At 46.2% G+C, this 27,846-nt stretch overlaps 1 protein-coding gene and 1 pseudogene across 3 annotated transcripts; one reads left to right on the top strand and one right to left on the bottom strand.

Annotated features, from left to right (window-relative positions):
* Window positions 1-2,700: 2,700 nt before the first annotated feature.
* On the bottom strand, window positions 2,701-27,815 carry NSDHL (NAD(P) dependent steroid dehydrogenase-like). Of its 3 annotated transcripts, none has more exons than XM_055563900.1 (8): window positions 27,676-27,815; window positions 23,101-23,180; window positions 19,314-19,472; window positions 13,968-14,114; window positions 9,568-9,696; window positions 6,084-6,226; window positions 4,778-4,880; window positions 2,701-4,011 (listed from the first exon to the last, which is right to left on the bottom strand). In XM_055563900.1, the coding sequence occupies exons 2-8, from the start codon at window positions 23,155-23,157 to the stop codon at window positions 3,679-3,681; spliced, it is 1,071 nt and encodes a 356-aa protein (XP_055419875.1). In that variant the 5' UTR covers window positions 23,158-23,180; window positions 27,676-27,815; the 3' UTR covers window positions 2,701-3,678. The 3 variants fall into 3 exon arrangements, with proteins under 3 accessions (XP_055419875.1, XP_055419874.1, XP_055419876.1); XM_055563899.1 differs by having other exon boundaries at window positions 23,101-23,200; window positions 27,676-27,806; XM_055563901.1 differs by lacking the exon at window positions 19,314-19,472.
* Window positions 11,098-12,046, top strand: LOC129639045 (40S ribosomal protein S3a-like; annotated as a pseudogene).
* Window positions 27,816-27,846: the final 31 nt, after the last annotated feature.

Raw genomic sequence — 27,846 nt, 5'->3', positions numbered from 1 at the left:
GGAGGGTTGTGGTCAAAGGCCTGAACCATTGCTGCACTGTCTGCCAAGCCAGCCTCTGCCTTGGTTCCAGTCCTTCCCTGGTTTGGAGTCAGGGACCCCACAGATGGAGGAGCTGGCCATAGGCAGCCCCCATCCCAGGCAAACACTCTGGCCTCTGCCCCCTTGGCTTTTCCCCTTTGGACCCTCCGCCCGAATCAGGCTTCTCTGCAGCTGCTGGCCCCCATCCCCACTGGCTCTAATTTTGTGTTGGGCCACAGTTATGTTTGAAAAGCTGATGACGGCTATGTGCCTCACCTGCCAAAAGACACACACTCACAGATGCCCCAAAGCCTGCTTCCAATTTATGGGGTTCACAAGACATCCTGAATCCACACAAGAATGCCAGGCCTGGAACCTCTGCTCCAACTAGGCCCACTGGCTGCCCTGTTCCCCATTCCTTGGGCTGCTTCCTTTGCTTGCAGCTGTTATTCTAGGATGCCAGGCCAGGCAGGTGGTGACCTGTCTCCTGAGCTCCGGTCTCCACTGTGGGGACACTAGTTGGCTCTGCCTGCAAGGAGCTCCTGGTCCGGGTGGGGAGACCAGAGGAAAGACAATTTCCAGTCAGGAGAATCAGGGTAGCATGCATGACAGGGGCAGAGAAGGTTGGCTGGAGCATGGCAGGTGTCAAGCCAGGGGGAAAAGCTGGCAAGGTGGGCTGGGCACAGGCTGTTATGGATAGGCCGCAGAATGGATTCAGGAGAAAACTGCTGCTGCTGCTAAGTCGCTTCAGTCGTGTCCGACTCTGTGTGACCCCACAGACGGCAGCCCACCAGGCTCCCCCATCCCTGGGATTCTCCAGGCAAGAATACTGGAGTGGGTTGCCATTTCCTCCTCCAATGCATGAAAGTGAAAAGTGAAAGTGAAGTCGCTCAGTCGTGTCCGACTCTTAGTGATGCCATGGACTGCAGCCCACCAGGCTCCTCCATCTGTGGGATTTTCCAGGCAAGAGTATTGGAGTGGGGTGCCATTGCCTTTTCTGCAGGAGAAAACTGGGCCCCACTAAAGTGTTTCTGGCAGAAGAGAGGCAGGGTGTAGATCTGTTTTAGGGGAGGACACCTGGATGGGTGTAGAGTCTGGACCAAAGCAGGCAGACAGATCAGCTCAGCCGTCCCAGTATCTGACCCAGGTGTGGATGGGCCAGGGGCAGAACTAGGTCAGCCCAGCTGGGGAGGGGAGAAGGCCTGAAATGAGAGAGCTCCCCAATGGACATGCAGCACTGGGTCTGTAGCTGTTCCCAAGCTTGGAAACAAGGGCCTTCCCTCAGGCCTGATTCTGCAGACAGAGGTGCCAAGGGGGAGAGGCACAGACTGGGTCAGTTACCCAGGGGTCATTTTAGGGATGTGTGCTCCGAGGCTATGATGGCGGGAAAGAAAACAGGATGGTGAGGTGGGTATGTTCAGCCTTACAGGGGCTGAGGTGAGGTTCTAGCTGGACTCACTGACCTGCTGGGAGACCACTTCAGTGGTTCAGAACCAAAGGTGGGGCTTGTGAAACAGAATCAGTTCTTTGGTGGCCCCCCACTTTCTGACAAGTCCCCAGGGGTGTGTGGAGCCCGTGGTTCCCTGGTGGTCACACTTTCCCCAAACAGGTGGGGGCCCAGAGCATTTTGGTCCTCAGTGCTCCTCAATGAGGTCCACCACCTTCAGTCTTCCCGGCCTGAGACCTTCCTTCCAGTGGCTCCAAAAGTGGAGTCTTCCATTCTGTGCCCTGGCCTTCTCCTCCCTCTCACCCAGCAGAGGAATCCTACAGCAAGCTGACTCCTTTTCAGGGCCTTCCACCAAAACTCCATTTCTAGTTCCATGGATGGCTGCATCACTGCTTGAAGTGTTACTTCCTATCTGGGCTCCCAGGCTCTTTTTAGGGTGGTTAGAATGTTGGTGGCTTTTTGCCCCATTGCTTGAACTGTCAATGATTTCCCAGGCTGATAAGATAAAGTTCACCCAACCTCTTTAGCTTGACCAAACTTCTACTAGGGCTTCCCTGACGGCTCAGTTGGTAAAGATCTGCCTACAATGCAGGGGACCCCATTTTGATTCCTGAGTCGGGAAGATCCGCTGAAGAAAGGATAGTCTACCCATTCCAGTATTCTTGGGCTTCCCTGGTGGCTCAGCTGGTAAAGAATCTTTCTGCAATGCAGGAGACCTGGGTTCAATCCCTGGGTTGGGAAGATCCCCTGGAGAAGGGAAAGGCTACCCACTTCAGTATTCTGGCCTGGAGAATTCCATGGACTGTATAGTCCATGGAGTTGCAAAGAGTCAGACACGACTGAGCAACTTTCACTTTCAAACTCCTACTGCTCCATGTTCCTCCAAGTCACAGGATGCGTCCATACTTCAGAGACACAACACACTGCTAATGAAACTATGACAAATCAATACCCGTGAACCTGACCTTTTACCTTGAAACACCATCTAGGGGCCTGTACCCAGTGACTCTTCAACCTACACGGTCTTGGCTGGAAGCCATGTATCCCTCCTCAGAACTTACACCACCTGATCTTATTTCCTGCCTTGTATTACAGGGCCTTCTGAATGTATCTTAACTCCTCTATTCTAAGTGCCTTAGGCCAAAGATCTGTCTTATTTCTGTCTGTGTTCCCTCACCCTGGCAGTTCAGTTTCCCCCTAGGTTGAGATGAAGTTTGTATCACACACACTGCATGGCATGTACAATACCTTCAGTTTATTCCAATCTTCCCAGGTGCCTCCCCACCCTTGGACAGAGGTAGAGGAAAAAAAATAGACATCTTTAAGATTACATTTAAATAAGTCTAAGAAGAAACCAGGTTCTGTAAGAACAACAGAAAATAAAGAACACTGATTCACTATACGTGCTGATTTTGGGGAACTGCCCTAAAGGGTTCTGTGAGCATGAGCTGTGAGGAAATAGCCCTTTCTGTACCATCTCCAAGCAGATAAAGGAGAGGCTCTTCTCTCTGACCTTTCCCATGGCTTCCTGTCCACTGGACAAGTGTCCCACCTTGCCATTAAAAGGACAAGAGGGCTCTGTGGATGATAAGAAAGGTGTACACGAAAGAATGCTTTATGAAAAATAGCACAGGCAGGCACAGCAGCTGTACCTGAGAGAGAACTCCGGGGCATGCAAGGAGGTGAAAAACCAGCAGTCTTTTCCCCATGGGGATTGGGGGTTTATAGTTGTTCAAGCTTTCTAAGCTTTTTCTCTCAACTGTGTCTATTTGAAATGTACATTTGATGCCTCACATAACTTCTGCTTTTCTCTAGAGTATTTGTCATCTGTGGCTCCTTGAACAGTCTGCATGGAAATAAATCTAGGACCCCCTCCTCAATCAGCAAATGGCTGTTTCTTCCCTACAGCTTCTTCGGTTGTGCACAGGGGACACTGGAATGATTAAGGAACCCAGGAGTGGAGAGAACACAAAACACTTAGAATAGGAAGCTGCTGCCCTGTTTTAAGAAATCAACATCCAGTCCCACGAAGAAGACGTGTCTGCTAATTTAACTGTCCTCTTGGTCACGGAAGGGTAGATGTGCTGTCATCAAACTGGCCGGGGTAGACCTAAGCTAAGAAGATGATCACTGGAAGGAGGTTAGTTTATTGGTCTCCAGGGGAGAGAGTTATCAGCTAGGGAATGCATCCAAGGGCCAGGGCTGGGGGCACCTCACATGACCTTGCGCAGGTGGTGAAAGCTCCTCACGGTCTTGTCCACAGCATCATCCATGGTGACCAGCGGCCGGTAGCCCATGAGTTTTTTGGCTTTCTCGCAGCTGTAGTAGTGGAAAGTGCCGGCCAGTGCAACCCGCATGGGCGTGAAAGTGGGCTGAAGCTGGATGACAGGACTGATCACCATCACCAGGAGGGACACAAGGAGGGCTAGATAGTAGGCCAGCCAGTAGGGGATGTGGTACTTGGGGGCTTCGTAATTGAGGCCTGTCAGGATTCGGGACAGGAAAGTCCAGAAGGGGATGGGCTCGTCGTTGGTGATGTGAAAAGCCTGCAGAGAGAACCAGAAACTAGGAACTGCTTCCCAGCAGCGTGGGGAGCAGGCCATGCTTGGAGTTCAGCCGCAGCCTGCTGGCTTAGCCAAGACCAATATTTTGAGAAGCCAGGGGCCGCTCCCTACCTGCCCACCCCAGTTCCTTCGCAGGGCAGCTCAAAAATAAGGTGGAGATTAAGCCCACACAGAGTGCAGCATTTCTCGTGGTCCTCAAGTCTGCAAATGTCAGCCAGTGAGTGACAGGCCTTTTGGGTTTGCAGCTACAGGCAACTTTCCGGTGTAGTGGGGAAGGTGATCAAAGTTTAGCTGTGGGCCAGGATTTCAAGTGAAGCTTAGACTGTACTTGGGAAGGTATGTTGGTTGTTTTAATAACTGTGTTAATCATGGTAAAGGATCTTATCTTCAGATGCTATGAATGGGTCGTATGACCTTTCCCAAATGTGCTCCCTCCCCCCTCCACATTGAGAGTTCTGGGTCAGAAAAGGGCCGAAATCCAGGAAAGAAAAATGAGACCCCAATGGGGAGGGGATTCCAAAATTGGGAGTGAGAAACAAGGAAGGGGGACCTAGGAGTGTGGTCTCCCATCTCTGTGTAAGAGCAGACCGTCCCTTGTCAGAGGGCTTGACCATGGCCCAGTGGGATCCTAAGGTAGGTCTTCCAGGAAGCAGGGTCAGAGAAGCAGTGTGCCAGCAGATGGCATCACAGGGACACACAGGGGCAGGAGGGCCAGCTACTGTTGAGCAGGTGGAAGCAGGTGCATTACCTTCCCACCCAAGGCGGTGTCCTGGGAGAGGTGCTCTGCAGCCAGGATGTGTCCGTGGACCACGTTCTCCACAAAGGTAAAGTCTACCAAGTTCTTTCCGTTCCTGCAGGTGCACAAGGAATGAGTCCCCTGTGCCTGGAGCACTCAGCTGCACACCTGGCAGAGTCCCTAAGCGTGGACCCAGGGCTGCGACCCACCTTGGCAATGCCAGCCCAGGTACACCTGGGCATCCATGAAGATGTGCTGGAGGCCAGGGCTCCTGGGCCTTCAGGGCCAGAGGGATATTTAGGGGCCAACCCATGAATCTGAAAGCCCCTAGCCCTGCCTGCCCCATCCTGGCATAGCCTATGCTGGTGGTGTCTTCTCTGGGCTCCAGTTTGGACAGCAGCTCTCAACTCCCTCCAGGGCACTGTGGGCCAATCCATTGCTCTGGCCTCAAGAGTTCTCTACTAACTCTTTCTAGTCCTGTGGCAGGGAGGCTGAGCGAGAGGCAGGGAGGCAAGGTGGCAAAGCACAAGAATAAGGGTGGAAAGAAAGGAAGAAAGGAGAATGAAGGAAGAAAGGATGGATGGATGAATAGAAGGAAGGAGGGAAGGAAAGCTGTACTGGGGACACAGAACCACTCTCATCACCTGCAGAGGCCCAGAGGAGGAATGTTAACACCTCCCCTTGCCTTCCTAGATGCAAGGAAAGTGGAGGGCCTAGCCCTTGACCCTGGGACAATTGTTTCCCCTCTGAGTCAGTTTCCTGAATTTCCAAACATGGACACAAATATTTTTCCAGCCTGCCTGAGAGGGTCATGGGGCAGAAATCAATGTCTCCCTGGAACCTGTGACTATGACCGTATCTGGAGATGAGGTCTTTGAATACATAATTAGTTAAGACGAGGTTGTGCTAGAGTAGGGTGGCCTTAAACCTAATGACTGGTGTCCTTATAAGAGGAGGGATCTTTTGGAAAAGACACACAGAGAAAAGCATGTCATGTGAAGATTAGGCTGAGATTGAAGTGACATGTCTACAAGCTAAGGGTTGCTGACAGCCATGTGAGGCTGGGAGCAAGGCCTGGAACAGACCCCCTCAGAGCCTCCACAGGGAGCCAACCCCACCAACACCTGGATTTTGGAGTCCTGGACTCCAGCACAGGGAGTGAATCCATTTTTGTTATTCTCCACCTCATTTCTTGTGGCAGCCACAGGAAACGGACAACAGGCAGAAGACAAGGCCACAGGAGAAAAGGGCCGATGGTGACTGACCCTTGTTTCAGGGGCCGGGGGGCATGGAGGGGGGCAGTCAGGGGCCAACTTACCCAATCATGAACTTCATCTTGCCTTTCTTGGCTGCCTCAATGAGAATGGGGACTAACTGGGGGTCCCTTGGGCCAAAAATACCATGAGGGCGGATGGCTGTGGTCAGGAAATTCTTCTCGGGATCATGGGCACCCAGGACTGCCTGCAGGAGAGCAAAGGGAGTGTGTGGGTTGCAGACACTGAAGAATTCTAGACTACTTCTCTGTCCCTTTCTCCACCCCAACACCCACATCTGAAGACACAGGACAGAGAGCTGTGTCAAAGCCGGTAAGATCCAATAGAAAGGACTGGCCTTAAAGTACAGAGAAACAGGGTTTGTCTCAAAAGGAACAAAACTTCCCAAAGATCTGTTAGGTTGTTGCTAAAAATGGAGATCGTGATGAAACGAGATGGCCCATGTCAACTCATTCTACCGCCTCAGTGAGGGTTTCTACTCTACTGTGGCAAAATCCTTGCTCATGTTTTAGTCCGAGCGAGTTCAAGTTACCTGCCGACTGTTCACAATGATCGGAGTTACCCAAAGGGGTCTCACTTGTGTTGACTTGTTGGGTACTCTGCTGGAAATAAGGTAAGCCTGTAAACGCCTCTGGGAGGCTCTCTGTGCTCCAAGAAGCAAGGGGACAGACCCAGGATTGGAGCTTGCAAATGGCGAGGCCTCCACCCCTGCACTGAAAGGCCCTTGGGTTTCCCAGCAGATGAGCTCTTCTGGGACATTCCAAATTGGAATAATAGCAAACAGATGGGGGGCAGCTGGTGCTCAGGCCATGCAGGGAGACTCAGACCAATTCAGTGTTAAGCTTTTCTTCCACATGTACTGGCTATGAAAGGAAACCTCAGTGGGTGCGGTCCACTACCAACACCTGGGAGGGTCACTCACAGCTGCCCAGCTAAGGTAAGCTGCCCGTAGCTGATGAACACCCAGGGTCTGCAGTGTAGGGTGTCCGCCTGGTAATATTCTCCTGGACATTAGTCCTGGAGCTGGCAACTGTCAGAGTCTCCGTTATGTGGCCCAGACCACTGTTAAAATCAGGAGCTCCCTAGTGAAGCTGAGTTGCCAAGTGGAAAACCACTTTCCCTTAAAATAAAGCAAGATCCTTCCATTGTTTGCTTTTTTTTTAAAAGAGTAGGGGGTGCAAGAGTACTAGGAAGGTGTATTCAAATGAAAACACACTTGAGTGTTTAGCTGAATTTTGCCTGCCACTTTGGATTATCATCAATTGTCTGATTTCTGGAGCAGAGGTTGAGTGCAGGCTCTAGAGCTGCATGGCCTCAGGAAGCTTAGAACCTCTGTGTATCAGCTGTCCTCAACTGTCTTCTGTAACCTGGTGAAGATCATAGTACCTGCCTTAAGGGGTCACCATGAAGCTTGCCTGGAAAATCCCATGGACGGAGAAGCCTGGTGGGCTGCAGTCCATGGGGTTGCTAAGAGTCGGACATGACTGAGCGACTTCACTTTCACTTTTCACTTTCATGCACTGGAGAAGGAAATGGCAACCCACTCCAGTGTTCTTGCCTGGAGAATCCCAGGGACTGGGAGCCTGGTGGGCTGCTGTCTCTGGGGTCGCACAGAGTTGGACACGACTGAAGGGACTTAGCAGCAGCATGAAGCTTAAATGAAGCAATCCCCTGTAAAACACACAGAGTAGCGTCTGGCCACATTAGGATATTCTGTTACTATTTTTTCTGTTATCATCTTTAGAACTGAATTTCATCCACAAATTTTATTTCACAAGTTATGTAGTTAGGCTTCAGAATACTAACATTCTATGTTCATAAACATTCTTCTTAAGAATCTAAATCCTAAAGAAAAGAAGGAAAAAAAAAAAAGAAAAAAAAAACAAGGTCAAAAAAATTATAAAAAATATATATATGAAGTTTGCTTTTAAAAAAGAATAGGGTCTTCTCTTTTTTTTTTTTGCAAAGTAATCGGTTATAAAAGTGAAAATTAAAGGAATAATAGAGGACTTAAAAATTTTTTTTTAAAAATTAAAAAAAATAAAAAAAAAGAAAGAAAGAATGATCGTAAAAATAGTAAAAATATATCTAGGACTTTCTCCGGTTTTGTTGTGAGTATTGTGGGTTCAGTTCATTTTTGGCTAGTTCCTTGGTCCGACTTATATTTCTCAAGATCTATAGGCCCCTTCCTATGTAGTTGGTAGTAACCACAGGGTTTTAATCTATTGCCTGTCGCTTCCAAGGCGGTTCCCTCTGTTATAGCTTCTTCTGTTTGCTGGTCTCTTCAGTGTCTGGTTTCCGCCCTGACACAAGGGGGACGATGGAGGACACTTTTTTTTTTTTTTTTTAAGGCTCACTTGTTCAGTCGCGCTGTGGGGAGGTAGGGAGGGATGCTGCAAACAAATAACACTGGTGTGTGCTCGCAGTGCCTCAGCCACACTGGGTCTGCCCCCTGTTCACGGCACGTGTAGCCTCCCTGTCCACACTGCTCAGGCTCTAGGTTGCTCCGCCGGGAACCATCCGAGGCCGGCCCTGGGCTGCCTGCACTTCCCAGGTCCAAGCCGCACACATGAAAAGATGCTCAACATCACTCATTATCAGAGAAATGCAAATCAAAACCACTATGAGGTACCATTTCATGCCAGTCAGAATGGCTGCGATCCAAAAGTCTACAAGCAATAAATGCTGGAGAGGGTGTGGAGAAAAGGGAACCCTCTTACACTGTTGGTGGGAATGCAAACTAGTACAGCCACTATGGAGAACAGTGTGGAGATTCCTTAAAAAATTGGAAATAGAACTGCCTTATGATCCAGCAATCCCACTGCTGGGCATACACACTGAGGAAACCAGAAGGGAAAGAGACACGAGTACCCCAATGTTCATCGCAGCACTGTTTATAATAGCCAGGACATGGAAGCAACCTAGAGGCCCATCAGCAGATGAATGGATAAGAAAGCTGTGGTACATATACACAATGGAGTATTACTCAGCCATTAAAAAGAATACATTTGAATCAGTTCTAATGAGGTGGATGAACCTGGAGCCTATTATACAGAGTGAAGTAAGCCAGAAAGAAAAACACCAATACAGTATACTAACGCATATATATGGAATTTAGAAAGATGGTAACAATAACCCTGTGTACGAGACAGCAAAAGAGACACTGATGTATAGAACAGTCATGGACTCTGCGGGAGAGGGAGAGGGTGGGGAGATTTGGGAGAATGGCATTGAAACATGTATAATATCATGTATGAACAAGTCGCCAGTCCAGGTTCGATGCATGATACTGGATGCTTGGGGCTGGTGCACTGGGACGACCCAGGGGGAGGGTGTGGGGAGGGGGGGGTTCAGGATGGGGGCACGGGTGTACCTGTGGCGGATTCATTTCGATGTTTGGCAGAGCTAGTACAATATTGTAAAGTTTAAAAATAATATAAAATAAAATAAAAATAAATAAATAAATAAATCCTACAGATGTTCATGGAACTCGTTTGTCACTGACTCAACCAGTTGTCAGGTACGTACTTTCTCTTGTAAGATCTTTGTCTCCGTGTAGTAGTCAATGGGTTTCATGGCATAAGGGAGGTCTTCAGTTCCATTCTTGATGTCAACACCCTCAAAGGTGACACTGGCACTGCTGGTTAAAATGAGTTTCTGGCAGAGGAGAAAATTAGATGTAAAAAAATGAGTCGGGAATGATCACTATATAAACACCATGAAGGTCACATAGGAAAGGAAATCAAACGGCACGTGTTCACTTTCTTACTACGATGCCTTCCCTTTTCAGGCCTTCTTAAAACAATGCAAAGATCACTATCTTTTGCAGGTATGAGGATTTGAGACACATTATGGTATGACATTCTAAAAGAGTAGATTTTACATTTTCCCTCATCTTATCACACTGAGGGACAGAAGACACTTCTGCTCCCAACCTTGGCATATCAGTATACACGCATAGGCGTGCATGCTGAAATGCTATTTGACAGGAAGGTGCTTTCTTATGAGGGTCCCCAGCTTTCAGCTATCTGGTTAAGGGCAGCCCATCCTAAACTGAATAACACTAGCTCAAATCACATCTCTATCACTTTTATTCAACATGGTCCTGCAAGTCCTAGCCAGCATGGTAGGATAAGGCACACAAGAAACTATTAAATATAATGATTTGAAAAGAAGAAACAAAACTATCACCATTTTCAAATGTTGGAAATGTCTATATACAAAACACTACAAACATACAGAAAAAGTTAGACTTCAGCAAATTGCAGAGTACAAAATCGATACACAAAAATTAACTGTGTTTCTATGCAGTAGCAGTGGAAAATGAAAGATATTTCAATTACCAGAAGTGAGGCATATGGAATAAATTTAACAAAAGATGTACAGAACCTTTATGAAGTAAAGTAAAACGTCTACTGAAAGGCATTAGAGAGAGAGAGAAATACATAGCAAGACTCCATATTGGAAAAGATGTCCATTCTCTACCAAATTAGTTTTAGGTTTGATGCAATTACACTAACATTTCCAATAGGCTTTATCAAGAACTTGACAAGCTGGTTCTAAAATGTATATGAATGAGCAAAGGGCTAGGAATAGTCAAGCAGAATAGAGTTGGGGAGTGACTTGTCCTACACTAGATACTGAGGTTCATCCTAGGGCAGGGCACAAGGGCCTGGGCACAGACAGGGCCACAAAGAATGAGAGCCGGAAACAGGCCCGCAGAGACAAGCTGCATAGGGCTCTAAATATCAGGGAAGGGATGATGGTACAGTACATGCTGCTGAGCACCCAAACATCCTCTGCTTACCTCAGAACATATACAGACAGAAATTCCTAGTGGATTAGAGATGTAAATGTGGGAAGTAACACTTTAAGCCTTTGAGAAGAAAAGCAGTCAACGATTGTTTCATCTCTGTTGAGAGAGATTCCCTAAATACCACACAAAACCCCCATTTCCTGCACTGCTACCCACTGAGCTAACCTGCCACTTCAGTGATTATACCAGACTGTACTGTATTTCAAGAAAAAGAAATCTCAAAAACATAATGCTGTGGCAAGAACAAGTGCTTTATGAAAGAAGGCAAAAAAGGATTCAAGAAGAAAGTGGTTGACCCATTTTTCTAAAAAAGACTGGTGTGATGTGAAAGCATCAGCTATGTTCAATATAAGGAATATTGCAAAAACACTGGTCATGAGGACTCAAGGAACCAAAATCGCATCTGATGGCCTCAAAGGTCGTGTTTTTGAAGTGAGTCTTGCTGATCTGCAGAATGACAAAGTAGCATTTAAAAAATTCAAGCTAATTACTGAGGATGTTAAGGGCAAAACTGCCTAATTTCCATGCTATGGATCTTACTTGTGACAAAATGTGCTCCATGGTCAAAACATGGCAGACCATGATGACTGAAGCTCATGTTGATGTCAAGACTACTGATGGTTACTTGCTTCGTCTGTTCTGTGTGGGTTCTACTAAAAAACACAACAATCAGATTCAGAAGACCTCTTAAGCTCAGCACCAGCCGGGTGCTTACCTTAGCTGGGCAGCTGTGAGTGATTCTCCCAGGTGTTGGTAGTGGACCGCAGCCACTGAGGTTTCCTCTCATAGCCAGTACATATGGAAGCAAAGCTTAACACTGAATTGGCCTGAGTCTCCCCGTATGGCCTGAGCACCAGCTGCCCCCCATCTATTTGCTATTACTCCATCAACAAGAAGATGATAGAAATCATGACCTGAGAGGTGCAAACAAATGACTTGAAAGAGGTGGTCAATAAATTGATTCCAGATAGCACTGGAAAAGACATAGAAAAGGCTTGCCAATCTATTTATCCACTCCATGATGTCTTTGTTAGAACATTAAAAATGTTGAAGAAGCTCAAATTTGAATTGGGAAAACTCATGGAGCTACATGGTAAAGGTAGTAGTTCTGGAAAAGCTACTGGGGACAAGACAGGTGCTAAAGTTGAATAAGCTGATGGATACGAGCCACCAATTCAAGAATCTGTTTAAAATGCAGATTTTTAATGGTGACAAATAAAAGATCTAATTTGTGGTAAAAACAAAAACAAAAACATAATGTTGAGGGGAAAAAAAGCAAGTTGCAGGAAGATATATTCAGTATATTATTTTTACAAAGTTTTAGAATTTCTGTTTTGGCTGTAGTACCACATAGCGTGCAGAAGGACAGCAGTGGCACTGAGGATGGGTAAGGGCAGGGCTGCAGCATCACTAGTAATACTGTCACCTCAACGTTGTGCTATATTATTCTCAGATCTTTTCTGCACGCCTGGGATGGTTGAATGAAAAACAGCAGAGTGTAATTCACAGAGCTCCAGTTAATACAGGCACAGTACAAAGTAGTAAGGAGTATGAGATTTACAACTGTCACTTGATTTGCTCCTCCACAAGTAACCAGGGACTACTAATGTTGCTTAATAGGTGAGGAACCAGATTTGGAGAACTAAGTGATGCCTCTCTGCTTGTAACTCAGACCAGAGAAGGTACAATTTCCACCATAATGTAGCTTGCTGCATTGTTATAAACCCTGGTTCTCTGGATCATCGTAATGGAGTACCAGCCACTAGCAAAACAGCGCCCCTATCAGCCAAGCCCTTGATGCTTGGGGCAGTGACAGTGACATATGCCACAGATGCCTTGCGAACAAGAGAAGAAAGCTGTTGACCAGCCTCTGGCATCACCAGTTGGGACAATAAGAACAGGCAATGTCTGGAAAAATATATGACAGCTCCTTCAGACAGTAACGATGATCCTATATGCAAGGTAGCAAAAGAGACACAGATGTAAAGAACAGACTTTTGGACTCTGTGGGAAAAGGCGAGGGGGATGATTTGAGAGAACAGCATTGAAACATGTATATTACCATAAGTAAAATAAATGACCAATATAAGTTTGATGCATGAAGCAGGGTACTCAAAGCCGCTGCTCTGGGGCAACTCAGAGGGATGAGGTGGGGAGGGAGGGGGGTTCAGGATGGGGGACACATGTGCATCCGTGGCTGATTCATGTCGATGTATGGCAAAAACCATCACAATATTGTAAAATACCTATCCTCCAATTAAAATAAATAAATTAATTTAAAAAAATAAAAGCTTAAACACAGAATTACTATATGATCCAGGAATTTCACTCCTGGATATTTACCCCAAAGAAGTGAAAGCAGAAAGTGGAGCAGATTACTTGAATACCCATGCTCACAGCAGCATGATTCACAATAGTCAAAACAGCCCAGGAATCCACCAAACGATGAATGAAGAAACAAAATGCAGCATAGCCCTCCAATAGGCTGTTATTCACGCTTAAAAAAGAAGGAAATTTTGATCCCATTACAGCATGGATAAACCTGGAAGGTGTTATGCCAAGTAAAGTAAGTCAGACACAAAAGGGCACGTGTTGTATGACTGCACTTGTGTGGGGTCCTTAGAGGAGTCTTATTCATAGAGACAGACAGAAGGATGATGGGTGCCAGGGGCAGGGAGAGGGGGAGTTAGTATTTAATTGGTACAGATTTCAGCCTCCTTAGGAAGATGAAAAAGTTCTGGAGATGGATGATGGTGGTGGTTGACAGCAGTGTGAATGTGCTTAATGCCACTGAACTGTACACTTAAAAATGGTTAAGATGGTAAATTTTATGTTTGATATATATTATTTATGTTAAAAACATGCTTTTTAAAGCATAACAAAAAACACAAGCAATTTCTAAATTTTGTCCCTCTTTAACCAAAGACTAATAAGGCTTAGGGTCTTCATATGGTTTGCTCAGCAGCTCCCAGGGCCAAAATTTTAGGCTCTTTGCAACACTTTAGGAAGCAGGCCTGGCTAGCCCAGGAAGTGAACAAAAGCCTTGGCCCCCATGCACTTGGGAAAAGCCATCACATGTTCTTGACAGCACTCATTCCAGCTTTCCCCTTACCTGAACCCCAGCCTCTTTGCAGGTTTCAATGACATTCTTGGTGCCAATGTAATTCACTCTATAAAAGAGTTCCTTGTTGTTATTGGATGGTGGGGGCGATGCACAGTGGAAAACTGTGCTTACACCTTTCAGAGCTGGGTACAGGTCCTGGAAAGCAAACAAAGACAAAAAAAAAATCACTCCTGCTTTATACAAGTAGACAGCCTCCTTACATTCCCAGTGTCCAATCTGGGGCATGAAGGTGTCTTGCCCTTTTATAAATCTCCAATCAACACAGAAATACATTCTCACTGTAAAAGATTCAAAGACACAGAAGTATATGAGGTAGAAACCATAATGTCCCTTTAACCACCTCCCTCCCCACTACCGTCACCCCAATAAAAATTGGTTTGGGGCATGAGAAGCCTGTGGGATCCAGTAAAAATCAACATCTGCGCCTTTGTGCCTCATGGGTGGTGGATGGCGGGTGCCAGGTGGGTGGGAAAATCCAGGGCACCTGGAGTTAAGATTCTTGGGGAAGATGAGCCCAAAGATATAGATTATGCATCATATGAAAGTCCCATACTTCAACAGACAGTGTAAATATCCTATACACAGGAGTAATCCTTTCTGTGAAACTAGACATACAACAAAGAGTAACCAGAGATGGATTGCTACAGGGAAGCAGAGCTCCTGAGAGAAATGGTTGATTGCAGATCTGGGGTTGGAAACAGACAAGAATGAAAAGGACTCCAGAGCCAACCTGAAGACATGCCCACTGACAAAAGAAAGATGGGACAATCTGATCAAGCAATAGTCATGGACGGATGTGAGAGTTGGAGTACAAAGAAAGCTGAGTGCCAAAGAATTGATGCTTTTGAACTGTGGTGTTGGAGAAGACTCTTGAGAGTCCCTTGGACAGCAAGGAGATCCAACCAGTCAATCCTAAAGGAAATCAGTCCTGAACATTGATTGGAAGGACTGATGCTGAAGCTGAAACTCCAATACTTTGGCCACCTGATGCAAAGAACTGACTCATTTGAAAAGACCTTGATGCTGGGTAAGACTGAAAGCAGGAGGAAAAGGGGACGACAGAGGATGAGATGGTTGGATGCCATTACCCATCAGTGGACATGCTGCTGCTGCTGCTAAGTCGCTTCAGTTGTGTCTGACTCTGTGCGACCTCATAGACGGCAGCCCACCAGGCTCCGCCGTCCCTGGGATTCTCCAGGCAAGAACACTGGAGTGGGTTGCCATTTCCTTCTCCAGTGCATGAAGGTGAAAAGTGAAAGTGAAGTCACTCAGTTGTGTCCAACTCTTTGCGATCCCATGGACTTCAGCCTACCAGGCTCCTCCATCCATGGGATTTTCCAGGCAACAAGGGACATGAGTTTGAGTAAACTCCATGAGTTGGTGATGGACAGGGAGGCCTGGCATGCTGCAGTCCATGGGGTCGCAAAGAGTCAGACATGACTGAGCGACTGAACTGAACTGTACTAAAGAATAAGAATTCCTTTTGCAAAGTGGCAAATAGAGTCAAGCATTGAAAAAATTTGCTGGAGTGGCAGCTGCGTGGTGGTAGAGTGGCTGTGAGGAGATAACCCACATCCAAGGGCAAAGGAGAAGCCCTAGCAAAATGATAGGAGGGGCGAAACTGCATTTAGAATCAAACACCATACCTGCCAGGGACACTCAGAGGGCTCAAACAAACCTTGTATGCATCAGGACCCAGAGACTCCACAGAAACTGAGACAGAACTGTGTTTGAACGTGTCCTGTAGAGGTACGGATCAGCAGTGGACTTCCACAGAATAGGGGCTCTGGGTGCAGCAGACCTGGGTATGGCATAAGCCCTCTTGGAGGAGGTCGCCATTAACCCACCATAGAGCTGCCAGAACTTACACAGGACTGGGGAAACTGACTCTGGGAAGGCACAAACAGAACCTTGTGCACCAGGAGAAAGGAGCAGTGACCCCACAAGGGACTGACCCAGACTTTCCTGCGTGTCCAGGAGTCTCTGGCGGAAGCAAGTTTTAGCAGTGGCCTGCTGCAGGTTTGGGGGCACTGAGTGTAGCAGTGCTTGCATGGGACCTTTTGAAGGAGGTCTCCATTATCTTCATTACCTCCACCATAGTTTTAGTTCAGTTCAGTTCAGTTGCTCAGTTGTGTCCGACTCCTTGCGACCCCATGAACCGCAGCACGCCAGGCCTCCCTGTCCATCACCAACTCCAGGACTTTACTCAAACTCATGTCCATTGAGTCGGTGATGCCATCCAACCATCTCATCCTCTGTCATCTCCTTCTCCTCCTGCCCTCAATCTTGCCCAGCATCAGAGTCTTTTCAAATGAGTCAGCTCTTCGCATCAGGTGGCCAAAGTATTGGAATTTCAGCTTCAACATCAGTCCTTCCAATGAACACCCAGGGCTGATCTCCTTTAGGATGGACTGGTTGGATCTTCTTGCAATCCAAGGACTCTCAAGACTCTTCTCCAACACCACAGTTCAAAAGCATCAGTTCTTCGGTGCTCAGCTTTCTTCACAGTCCAACTCTCACGTCCATACATGACCACTGGAAAAACCATAGCCTTGACTAGACGGACCTTTGTTGGCAAACTAATATCTCTGCTTTTGAATATGCTATCTAGGTTGGTCATAACTTTCCTTCCAAGGAGTAAGCGTCTTTTAATTTCATGGCTGCAATCACCATCTGCAGTGATTTTGGAGCCCCAGAAAATAAAGTCTGACACTGCTTCCACTGTTTCCCCATCTATTTCCATGAAGTGAAATAGAAGGCTAAGGTATAAAGAGAGAATAATAGCATGTTACCATTTTGTGACGTTTTGTGAAGCTTTCCTGTAGCTTAGATAGTAAAGAATCTGTCTGCAATGCAGGAGACCTGGTTTTCATCCCTAGGTCAGAAAGATCCCCTGGAGAAGGAAATGACAATCCACTACATTATTCTTGCCTGGAGAATTCCATGGACAGAGGAATCTGGTGGGGTACAGTCCGTGGGGTTAAAAGAGTTGGACACAACTGAGTGACTAACACTACTACTACCATTTTGTGAAATCTTAACTATTAATAATAAAATCTAAGAATGATCAATAGATACTAACATCGCCAAAAGAAAACCATGAATTATGTCCCTAGATACACTGATTATTAGCATTTTGCCACAACTTTCTCTATGTAGACACGATTTTTTCTTTGAAACCATTTGAGAGTAAGCTGCACATAGCATGCCACTCTGCCTCTCAAGTCTACCCCAGGCCTGTTCTAAGAACTGGTAATCTTCTTCATGATTAGATTAAGTCTTAATACTTTTGGCAAGAACATCACACCAGTGACATCATGCCTTCTCAGGGCATCACCCTAGGAGGATCAAGATGGCAGTTTGTCACATTGTTGCTAATGTTGATCCAATCATTTGGTTAAGGTGATGGCTGCCAGATTTGGGCCATCAAAAAAGTATCTTTCTCTCTGAGCAATCCAAAAGTAATCTATGGGGTGATCATTAGAGATCCTGTGAATATCTTACTCCCCAGCAACCTTCCACCAATTGATTTCAGCATTCATTCGTGATCGTTGCTTGGAACAACTTATTAACATGCTACTTGCAAATTGGTAAAATGTTTTTAAGTTTTATTTTTTAATTGGAATGAATTGCTTTACAATGTTGTGTTGGTTTCTGTCATACAACAATGTGAATCAGCCACCCCAACCCCAACCCCACCCCACAGCGGGCTACAATTCTTGGGGTTCCAAGAGTTGGACACAGATTAGTGACTAAACAAAAATGGTGAACTTTTAATTTTAGCTTTCATTTTTACTTCTTTACTTGGCATTCCTCTGTAATCTTTTTTCAGTAATTCTATGGATGCAGGGATTCTTGTTCAATTCATTACAATCCACTACTATTATCTTTTGTGAGGCTCAAAATGTCCCAAATTTGGCCAGCAGAGGCTCTTGAAATTGGTTCCTGTGTCCTTTTAACATGTTCTAAATTAGTTTTTGAGTACTTTGTTAGTTTCATCCTAAGAAAAACGTCCCAGGCTCACCTTGTACTACCTACCTCTCCCCCAGATTCCTGAATAGGATATTTTCCCAAGGATCCCTGGTTCGTTTTATGGGCAATGGTTATAGAAAGTAAAATCTGAGTACTACAAGTGCTTATTGCTATTGGGGTATCAATCTATGATGCCCCAAAGGAAAATAACCAAACCAGAATCAGATCCAACTTTTACCCCTTTATTCCACTAGAAATATGATACAAAGCATAGACATGACTTTTAAGTTTGTAGTACCCACATTAAAAAAGTAAAAAGAGGCAATTCCCTGCTGGTCCAGTGGTTGGGACTGTGTGCTTCCAGTGTAGGGAACCTGGGTTCAATCCCTGGTCTAAGAACGAGGATTCTGTGACCCTTACAGAGCAACCAAAAAAAATAAAATGCTCAGATTGAGCAATGGGGGAGGAGATGGGGGAGGAGGATTATAACCCTAGAATGCCACTTGCAGCAAAACTAACATTTGTGAGTGAGGGGAAAATAGCAACGATAGCATGGGAGTCGGGGGGAGTGGTTTGAAGGGGAGCTGCCTTCATGGAGCACATGTTCTCTGGGTGGGGGGACAAATACTTAAGTTGACACAGAATATATCAGCTATGCCAAGTGTTATGCAGAAAGACAAAGTCCAGGGAGTACCAGGTGGCTCAATGGCAAAGAATCCACCTGCCAGTGTTGGAGATATGGTTTGAGCCCTGGTTGGGCGAATACTCCACATGCTTGTGGAGCAACTAAGCCCGTGGGCCTCAGCTACTGAAGCCTGCACCCTAGAGCCCCTGTTCCACAAGCCAGTGCAATGGGAAGTATGTGCACCACAATGAGGAGTAACTCCCACTCACCAAAACTAGAGAAAAGCCCGAGCAGCAATGAAGATCCAGCACAGCCATAAATAAATAAATAAATAACCACACAAACAAACAAAAATTATTAAAAAAAAAAAAAGAAACACAAAGCCTAGCAATTTCACTTTTGGATGTATACTCTGGAGTAGCAGTCGGCACACTACAGCCTGTGGACCTTTTGTCAATAAAGTTTTATTGGTACGCAGCTGCCACCACTCATTTATGTATTGGCCATGGTTGCTTTTGAACTATCTGTGCAGAGTGCAGTAGTAGCAACAGAAATAACAGTTACTGATTCTCACTAGTAACAATAGGTGTGTGTGTTAAATTCTTTTGTATAACTTCACAAGTTTTCAAAAAAAATTTCTCTTTTGGAAACAACTGGGCTGGCTTCTGAGCAAGGGAAGTCTGGTGGTCTCCCTTCAAGGGGCCTGGCATAATCAGAAAGGCTAAATGGTCTGTTACCTGTTGGCTGCAAAGGTCACCCAGGAAAAACTGCACGCGAGGATTGTCAAACCCTTGCCGAATGTCAAATACATTGACAGCATAGCCTCTTGCTAGCAACTGCTCCACCATGTGCTGACCCAGGAACCCACAGCCTCCAATCACTGTGCACCTCTTGGCCTGCAGAAAGAGAGGGATGGCAGGGGGTAAGGGTGTGCTGAGAATTGGAAGCTCTAAGAGCCTGGATTCACGCACCATGAGCCACTGAAATAGCAGGTCCATCTCTTAGTTTGAAAGTTTTCTTGAATCAAGTTGGAAGTTTCAAATAATTCTGGTGTTTTATCGCCCATGGCAACCTTCTCTCCTGGGATTAGTAAGGAGGGAAGAGATAGCAAATTATACTGAGGCAGACTTTGGTCACACTGGATGACCTGAGGCAAGTTCCCTGGCTGTCCAGTGGTTAGGACTTGATACTTTCGCTGTGGTGGCCTGAGTTCAATCCCTGATCAGGGAACTAGGATTTTACAAACCATGGTGCGACCAGCCCCCCACCCCCACCAAAGTGATACTTTCTTGCTCCGGATAGCCGATCCCTGGGCACTTTTAAAGCAAAAAACAAACCACACACACACACAAACACACACACACAAATCCAAACATGCCATCTGCTCAATTGACAGTGTGCACTTAGAACATCAGAAAAAAGAAAGTAGTTTCCATACTTGCAGGGGAAAGTAAGGCCCCTTTTCTCTCCAACCACTACAGGGCTGGGCTCTGTGGCTTTGGGCTCATCACCTAAACCCTTCTCCCCTTAGCACATCCATCTAAGACTATGCTGTTGCCTGATGGGATCTCCTGGTGGGGATGCAGGGACGATCAGTGAGCTGTTCACCAGCCAGGCCCAGGGCTTTGCTTTCCCTTCTCTGAGCTCTGAGGAAGTTGACATATCAGGTGAAAGCTATGATGCTTGCATTTCAGCTCTGCAATACAGGTACATCATGCAAAATGTCTTCAGACTGTGGTGTTGGAGAAGACTCTTAAGAGTCCCTTGGACTGCAAGGAGATCCAACCAGTCAATCCTAAAGGAAATCAGTCCTGAATATTCATTGAAAGGACTGATGTTGAAGCTGAAACTCCAATACTTTGGCCACCTGATGCAAAGAACTGACTCCTGTGAAAAGACCCCGATGCTGGGAAAAACTGAAGGTGGGAGGAGAAGGAGATGACAGAGGATGAGATGGCTGGATGGCATCAGTGACTCAGTGCACGTGAGTTTGAGCAAACTCCGGGTGATAGTGAAGGACAGGGAAGCCTAGCGTGCTGTAGTCCATGGGGTTACAAAGAGTTGGGCATGACTGAGCGACTGAACAACAACCACCCATGTACTCTTTTGGCTAAATTCCAACTCTGTTAACTGGCGATAATGGAAGGACAGAGCACCACATGCAGGACTTAAATATTCTGACTCCAGGGAGCTGATGCAAAACTGTAGATGGTGCACGCTGATGAAGCTGGGTACAAGGGGCCCCAGAGGAGGACTTGTTATACCTCTCCTCCTTGGGGTCTTTCTAAAACCATATCTGGGCTTCCTTAAGATGATAAACCCCCATTTTCTCTGAACTTCTGTATAGTAAAGTTGGGGATAGAAAGTAGAGATTTTAAAGAAATTCTGCTGATTAAAAAACCAACCAACCAACCTGCTATGTATTCCTTAAATACCTATATAATTGGGATATGCAGGAGACTGTAGGGGAGCCAGAGCCTCTTCTATAGATCTGCCCCTCTCAACCTGGCATCCCACCTGCAATGGAGATGGCTCTGAAGCTTCAGCATCATTTGTTCAGGCATTCATAATCTCCTGACAGAGTCAGCCTCACTATGCTACCCTCTCCACCAAAGTATCTTTTAAGCCCACTGTTGTCTATGCTTAGATGACTGCCATATATCATAGCATGCTACATTATTTACACCTTTACTAAAATTTCTAACACACGCCCAGTGCACAGGCAAATGAAATCCAAATTCCACTCAATCTCCCTGTTGGCAATTCCTTCTCTTCCTGCTCTCCCCAAGACAGCTGCACAGGGAAAGCCAGCTTTTTAGAATAACTCCAAAGGAGTTCAGAGTCTCTTGTTTATAGTATTTGGAGTCAAAAGTTACAAATTGCTTCAAAAGGTTGACAGTCTAATTTAAGAAAAATTAAATAACCTTGCTATCATATCTAGCGTAATTTCTTTTTAAAAAACATTTATTGGAGTACAGTTGCTTTACAATGCTGTGTTTATCCAGTACAATTTCATTTCATGATTTTAAAGTAATTCTCTCTTTGACAGAGTGATGTGGATTCTTATATTGAAATGTTGCACCCATATTGCCTGGGAAGCATGGGTCAGTGGCTATGCCAGAGAGTTTTATAACGATGAGAACAGAGCTGGCATTTACCCCAGAGAAGTCAGATTGTGATGGGGCCATGGTCCTCGGTTACAGGAGATTATGTGAAATCATCACTTACTTTTCATGGCCATGAAAGATGATGCAGTTCAAGTGGGTCTAACAGACAAGAAGGAATATATACTAATAAATAAGAATGAAATTCCAGATTGGAAACAGGTAGTGAGACTCAAGAATGGGTTATTGCGGGGAGTTAAGCACTAAGCACCTTGGAGACAGTTTTAAGAATAGGGAAGAAAGCCATCTAGAAAAACTATTTCATTGCAAAATGATCTGGAGATAACAGAATGTTGTAGGTCCCTGGATTTCTTCCAATCTTTTCTGTTTTCCCTTGTTTTTAGCAGTGGGCCCTTTACTCAGAGAAGTCTTACACAGAATGTATGTGTAAGTTAGGATAAAACTGTTCTTTTTCTTATAGTAGTTTAAATGTGTAACTTTTACTTTATACTATAAAGTCAATTGATGAAAAAAAAAAAAAAAACACCATCCTAATCAAGACTGTTTTTAGTTGCTGAGTATCAGTAAAACCCTGATGCACACAAATGAACTACAGATTGCAAGGACCTCTGGTGGTTTGTCTGAGCAGTAGAATCTCAGATTAATCCTCAATTACAGAGGCACAGAGAAGGCCTTACTCTGAGCTGTACACTAAAACCAATGTGATCTGGTGACCTGTGGCAACCTCTTGGGAAGCTTTGATTAAGTAACATCTGATATGAACACATTTTACCTCAGTGTGATTTCATGTCTGAGGTGTTAGTTCATTGCAAGTGTAATGAATCCTCCCTTCATAGATCTCTGTAAAGCGTCTCTAGGAGGCCTGACAATTCCTTCAAGTCCCTTCTGACACTGGCAAGGTTAGAGTTTAGGAGGCCTTGCTAATACCCTTGCTGGCCCTGGGAAGGCTTCTGCGATTATATCCAGAAGCACAGTCTAACCTGCTGGAGGCCACATGAGGGCACCTAGGTGACAGGCAGTAGTTACTGCCACCTGTGTGAGTGAGGCTGCCTGGAACATATACCTCAGGGACCCCATGACTGCAACTGTGTGTGCGAGCCCAGGGCAGACCAGTGGAGGAACCCCCACTCCTCACCACAAGCTGGGCCCAGCCCAACCTGCAGAATTGTGAACAAAGAAACGGGTGTTGTTTTAAACTGCTAAGTTCTGATAGGGTTTGTTACAGAGCAGTAATTGATGCCTTAAATAAGGACATATCTTCTATAAAGAAACACTTACTCAATACTAATTACTTTAATATGGGTAACCGAGAGCTATGTTTCAATGGCGTGCTGTTATGTATGTGCTAGACTTTCCCCTTATCTGGTTTCGGTTAACCTTTTTTTGTGTCAATACTCACTTTTGGAATGTCTTCTGTCAAACATGTCCTTGTTGGCTCACCAGCTGCTTGTTCCATTTTTGCTCCAAATGTGGCCCTGTCTGCAATCAACATTTGTCTCCTTAAAAACATATTTAGAGGCAGACATTTATGTTGTATAAACTGAAACATATTTAAGCTATTAGTGTGTTGTGTAGATAACATCCCCCCCACCCTCGACCCCTGAGTTTTCACGGAGTGCTCAACTGTAGCTGCAGCTGCTGGAAGAAGCACTCAGGGAACATTCCTGGGATGCAGACTGTCCTCTGAGATGGGCCTGGGTGGCCCCATAACTCACTACCATATACCTGGACTAGAGGCAGAATGGTGTCCTCTGTGGCAAGAAGACGCCTATCTGCACAAGAAAAAGGCCAACAGGATTGAAGGCTTCCCCTTACTTCTCCAAAGGACTCAATCAGCTCCATCTTGTCCTTTCTGTCACTCATTCATCTCTCCACTAGTCTGTTGACTTTTAGGACAGAAAGGCCCTGGCTTTGAATCTGATGACAAAATCAGCAGCCTGTCTGAGAGCTTCAGCTTATGCTGTTCCTCCACCTGGAGGTGCTGCTCCCTGTCCTCTCCATGGTGAGCAGCTCTGCAGCCTTCAAGGCCTTGCTCAGTTGTCACCTCTAGGAAACTTCCTCCTCCTCTCCAGGCCAGACTAGCAGCTTCCTCAGCACCTCAGCATTGGTTTCTGTTTTCATTCTAACACTGTACACAACTGTAGGCTCCCCACTCACCCCAGCCCCCGCCCCATGTCCGTCTTGGCTTGCTGGGGTTGAGCCCCTGGAGGGCCAGCAAGGAGTCCAGAATGGAGTATGGGTGGAATTGTGCTGCAGCAGCTGGTCTGAGAGGCCTCAACCATAGAGCAAGAATCCTTCTGCTGACCTCAGTGGATGTACGTACACGCCCCAAGGATAAAAAGGGAGCTGCAAATTGTAAAAAAAAGTTGTAGAAAAGCACTCTGGTGCCAGCTCACTCCTCCACCTTTACAAGGCCACTGCCAAATAGAACCTGCAGAAGGCACAGCACCAACCTTCAGGGAGCCCAGCCTCTGGGGTGGGACACAGGCTTAGCAGAACATTGCAGAAGTGCCTCTGAGTTCTGATGAGAGAAAGCCCAGGCAGGGAGGCGATCCCTGAGTCAAGTTCTAGAGCCCTGGAGGCGTGAGTCAAAGAAGAGGTGGGTGTCCTGAGAGATATTCCAAGGCCAGGGGTGGGAAGCATGAGGCGTTGGCACGGCCAGCCTGTTCTGCGACAAGTTGTGACAAAGTGAGATCGAAGTCAGATCGGGAGCAAAGTTCAGAAGGTGCAGGTGCTGTGTCAGGCTAAGGAGTCACCCTATGGGAGATGCGGGAGGCTTTGGAAGTTAAAATCAAGGGTGAGTGTCAGATCACTCTGGCTACAGCATGGAGAAGACTTAACACAGGGTCTGAGGCTCTGCATGTGTCATATAAGGGGAATGACAAGAGTGAATCAGAGAAAAGAATTAACAATGCCTGAAAACTGGCTAAATTTCAGAACCTTTTACAGATGAGCACAACAGTTCCTCAGTATCCATGGGGCACTGGTTCCAGGAGCCCCCGCAGACACCGAAATCCAAGGAAACTCAATGTCTCTTAGATAAAATGACACAGTATTTGCATATAACCTATGCACATTCTCTCATATAGTTCCAACAATCTCTAGATTACTCCTAATACCTAATACAATGTCAATGCTATGTAAATAGCTGTAAATACTATGTTAATGCCATATAAATTGTTGCCTATGAAGCAAATTTGATTTCTGCTTTTGAACCTTTCTGGAATTTTTCTTTTCAATATTTTCAATCCATGGATGGTTGTGAAGGAGGAAACAGAATAGGCTCCATCTTGAAAGCAGGACTCCATCTTGGCCCAGACTGTGGACTTTGAGCTATATGTCCAGTATCTATGGAAATGACATACCAACTGGAAAACCAGACTCCTCCAGATGGAAGAGCACCAGGGCTCATACCTAGACTTTCCATTGCCTAAAAGAATACCCTAATTATCTGTGTAACCAAATAGAAAAAAATTCTATTATGCTTATTGGGGTATGACCACAGGCTTATTGATAATTGTCCACTGTTAACTACCTAGGCTTAAGGCATACGAATCATGGGTTTAAGGCACAGGCATACGAATCACGGGTTTAAGGCACAGGCATATGAATCATGGGTTAACTTTGATTGTATCTTTCTTTTCCTTTGTTCAGACTAGTTTCAGAGAATTTGGGGAGGTGGGTTTGAGCACGTACAATTAGGGTATATAAGGTTTTCACAAAAACTGGTCGGGGTCCTTGGCTAAGAGGAGACTCTGCCTTGGGCCAGCCAGTGTAATAAACTGCACTCCACTATCTGCATTGTCCTTCTGAGTGAGTTTGTTTCCTGGAACACGTGGCTATAACAATTGAATCCATGGATATGGAACCTGCAGATATGAAGGACTAACCGTGTATTATACCACCAAGATCCCAAAAGCAACCAGTTGGGAACACAGTACTGGTCTCATTCAACAGATAAGAAACTGAGGCTTGGAGAGGTCAAGTGACTTGCCCAAAGTCACAATGCTGGTACAAGGCCAAGGCAGAACTTGTGGTTGCTCCTACACTGCCAGGCTGTCACCCTGCAGACCCACTGGGAAACAGGCTGTGGAATGACACAAAGTTGGAAGGTCCAGGAGGGGCAAAACTGGGCAGGAGGCTCAGATGCCAGGCTGAGTCTGGACTTCAGTCTGCAGTCACGAGAAACCTCTGAGGGTTTAAGAGCATGGGGGTGACCTGACCAGAACTGTTCAGTCAGGTTAACCTGGTGAAGCAGAGTGGACTAGACAGGTGAGAAGCAGGAAACAGGGAGACCACTCACCACTTGTTCAACCAAGATTTACTGAGTACCTAATGTGTGTCCCCTCACTGTTCCACATCCTGGCGTGTCAGCAGTGAACAAAACAGAGATGCCTGCACTCACAGATTCTTTTCTAGTGGATGGGCAGTAAAGAGCAAAATAAACAAGTAAAATACACAATGATAAGCAGTATGGGATTGTGGACTTAAAAATACTCACAACCTAAAAGTTGAGAGTTATGTTTTATTTGGTGGGAATATTTAGGACTTCAAGCCTCAGCCTCGGGACAGCACCTCAAGTAACACTGAGAGAACCGGTCCCAGGAGGCGAGAAGGGTAGCCAGGTTATATAAAAGTTCTGCAACAAAGGGCAGGTAGTCTGAATATCAAAAGATTATTATTAATTAAAGAAAACTAGACATCTCAAGTTAAGGAACTTAGCGCTTTTCTGTGTATGGGAATATGCAAGACATGAAAGAGGCTGGGCTCACTTCGATTTGCATCTCAACATATCTGGGGCTGGTTTCCTGTTTCCTCAAGGCTCACCATAGGGTGGCTGCAGTCTGATGGCTGCTTGATGGCAGGTATTCTTTCTTTCCTAAATTCTCTCACGGTTCACCAACCCATGACATCCTTTGTTTATTGATATAGCAGGAAATATTTCATTTTTCAGGAGAGCAAGGTGTGGAGTTTGGGTGTCCTTGGGGATGCAATGCTAAAGAAGGTGCTCAATGGGGATTCACTGAGAAAGGCGATAGTAGAGCAAAGACCTACAGGAGGAAAAGAAGTGGAGGAAGCATGCAGAAGGGGCAGCTAGAGCAAAAGTTCGAAGGCAGGAGTGAGTCTGCACATTTGAATCCATTCAGGGACTGAAGAGAGCCAGAGAAGAGGAAGCCCATAAGGAAGGGCCTTGCAGATTACGGTCAGAACTCTGCCCTGCACTCATAGGGTGGTTGCTGCTGAAGGCCTTAAGTGGGAGAGGAGCAGCAGAGGTGGAAAAATGGATAGAACTTGAAGGCTGGTAAATGGGAAAGGGGCAGAAAACTAGTCAAATATGACCGAAAGGTTGTGAACCTGGTTTATGCTCCAAGAGGGTAAAGGGCAGAAGGTCAGAGAACACTTTCGTTTAATAAATGTCAATAAACCTCAGGCTTTTTTTCAGCCTGAGAAACGTCTGCTCTGGTTCGCTGTCTCCCTAAATATACTGTGCCAACGCCCAGAGGGGAAGCAGGTTAAGTGCTGAGAGATCTGCCCCCTAACGCGCACTCATGCTTCCTTCACTCCCTTCAAAGTCCGTTCTCAGGCCCCCAGGTCACCTTCCTAGGCTGCTTTTAGTCAGGTAAGAACTAAAGTGATCCTGTCCTGGAACCTACTTTGAGGGTGGGGAGTGCTCTTGAACGCACACTCTCAAAGAAAAAGCCTCGGCTGGATTAGACTTCTAAGTCCCAGACGTTCGAACCTCTGCGACAAGGCTCGGCACGTCCCTTCCCTTTTTTGGATCTCAGATGCCCTGTGGGTACAGCGTCTGCTCCAACACGAAAGCTTAGGTCTTCTCTGGCCCCTCGGACCCTAACCCATCGGACCCTAACTCAAGTCTCAGGTCAGACCAGGAAGTCCCCGTCCCGGATAGTCCCACCCAACCCCTTGCCTTCTAGTCCTGTCGCCAACACAAGGGTGAGGTCGCAAACCTTACCGGTCCGTAGGCGCCCCGCTGGTTGGCCTCAGCTTGTCCACAGCCTGCACCCTTAGAGCTCGAGCTGCCGGTAGCCACCTTTTTCTCCCTGCCCGCGTGAGGCGAGGATCTGCCGAGGCTCCTCCACCAAGCTGATTGGCTTGGTTCGGCGCGGGCTCCGCTAATCTGCGC

Source organism: Bubalus kerabau, chromosome X (assembly GCF_029407905.1).
Source record: "Bubalus kerabau isolate K-KA32 ecotype Philippines breed swamp buffalo chromosome X, PCC_UOA_SB_1v2, whole genome shotgun sequence".
NCBI lineage: Eukaryota > Metazoa > Chordata > Mammalia > Artiodactyla > Bovidae > Bubalus > Bubalus kerabau.
The sequence above is the reverse complement of the archived record's forward strand: the minus strand, read 5'-3'. Positions and strand labels throughout refer to the sequence as shown.

Coding starts and splice junctions, on each gene's coding strand:
- NSDHL (XM_055563899.1), bottom strand. CDS start 23,193: ATGTTGATTGCAGACAGGGCCACATTTGGAGCAAAAATGGAACAAGCA. Junction 4,881..6,083: donor AAGATGAAGTTCATGATTGG/GTAAGTTGGCCC, acceptor GTGCACCTGCAG/GAACGGAAAGAACTTGGTAG. Junction 4,012..4,777: donor ACACCGCCTTGGGTGGGAAG/GTAATGCACCTG, acceptor TTCTCTCTGCAG/GCTTTTCACATCACCAACGA.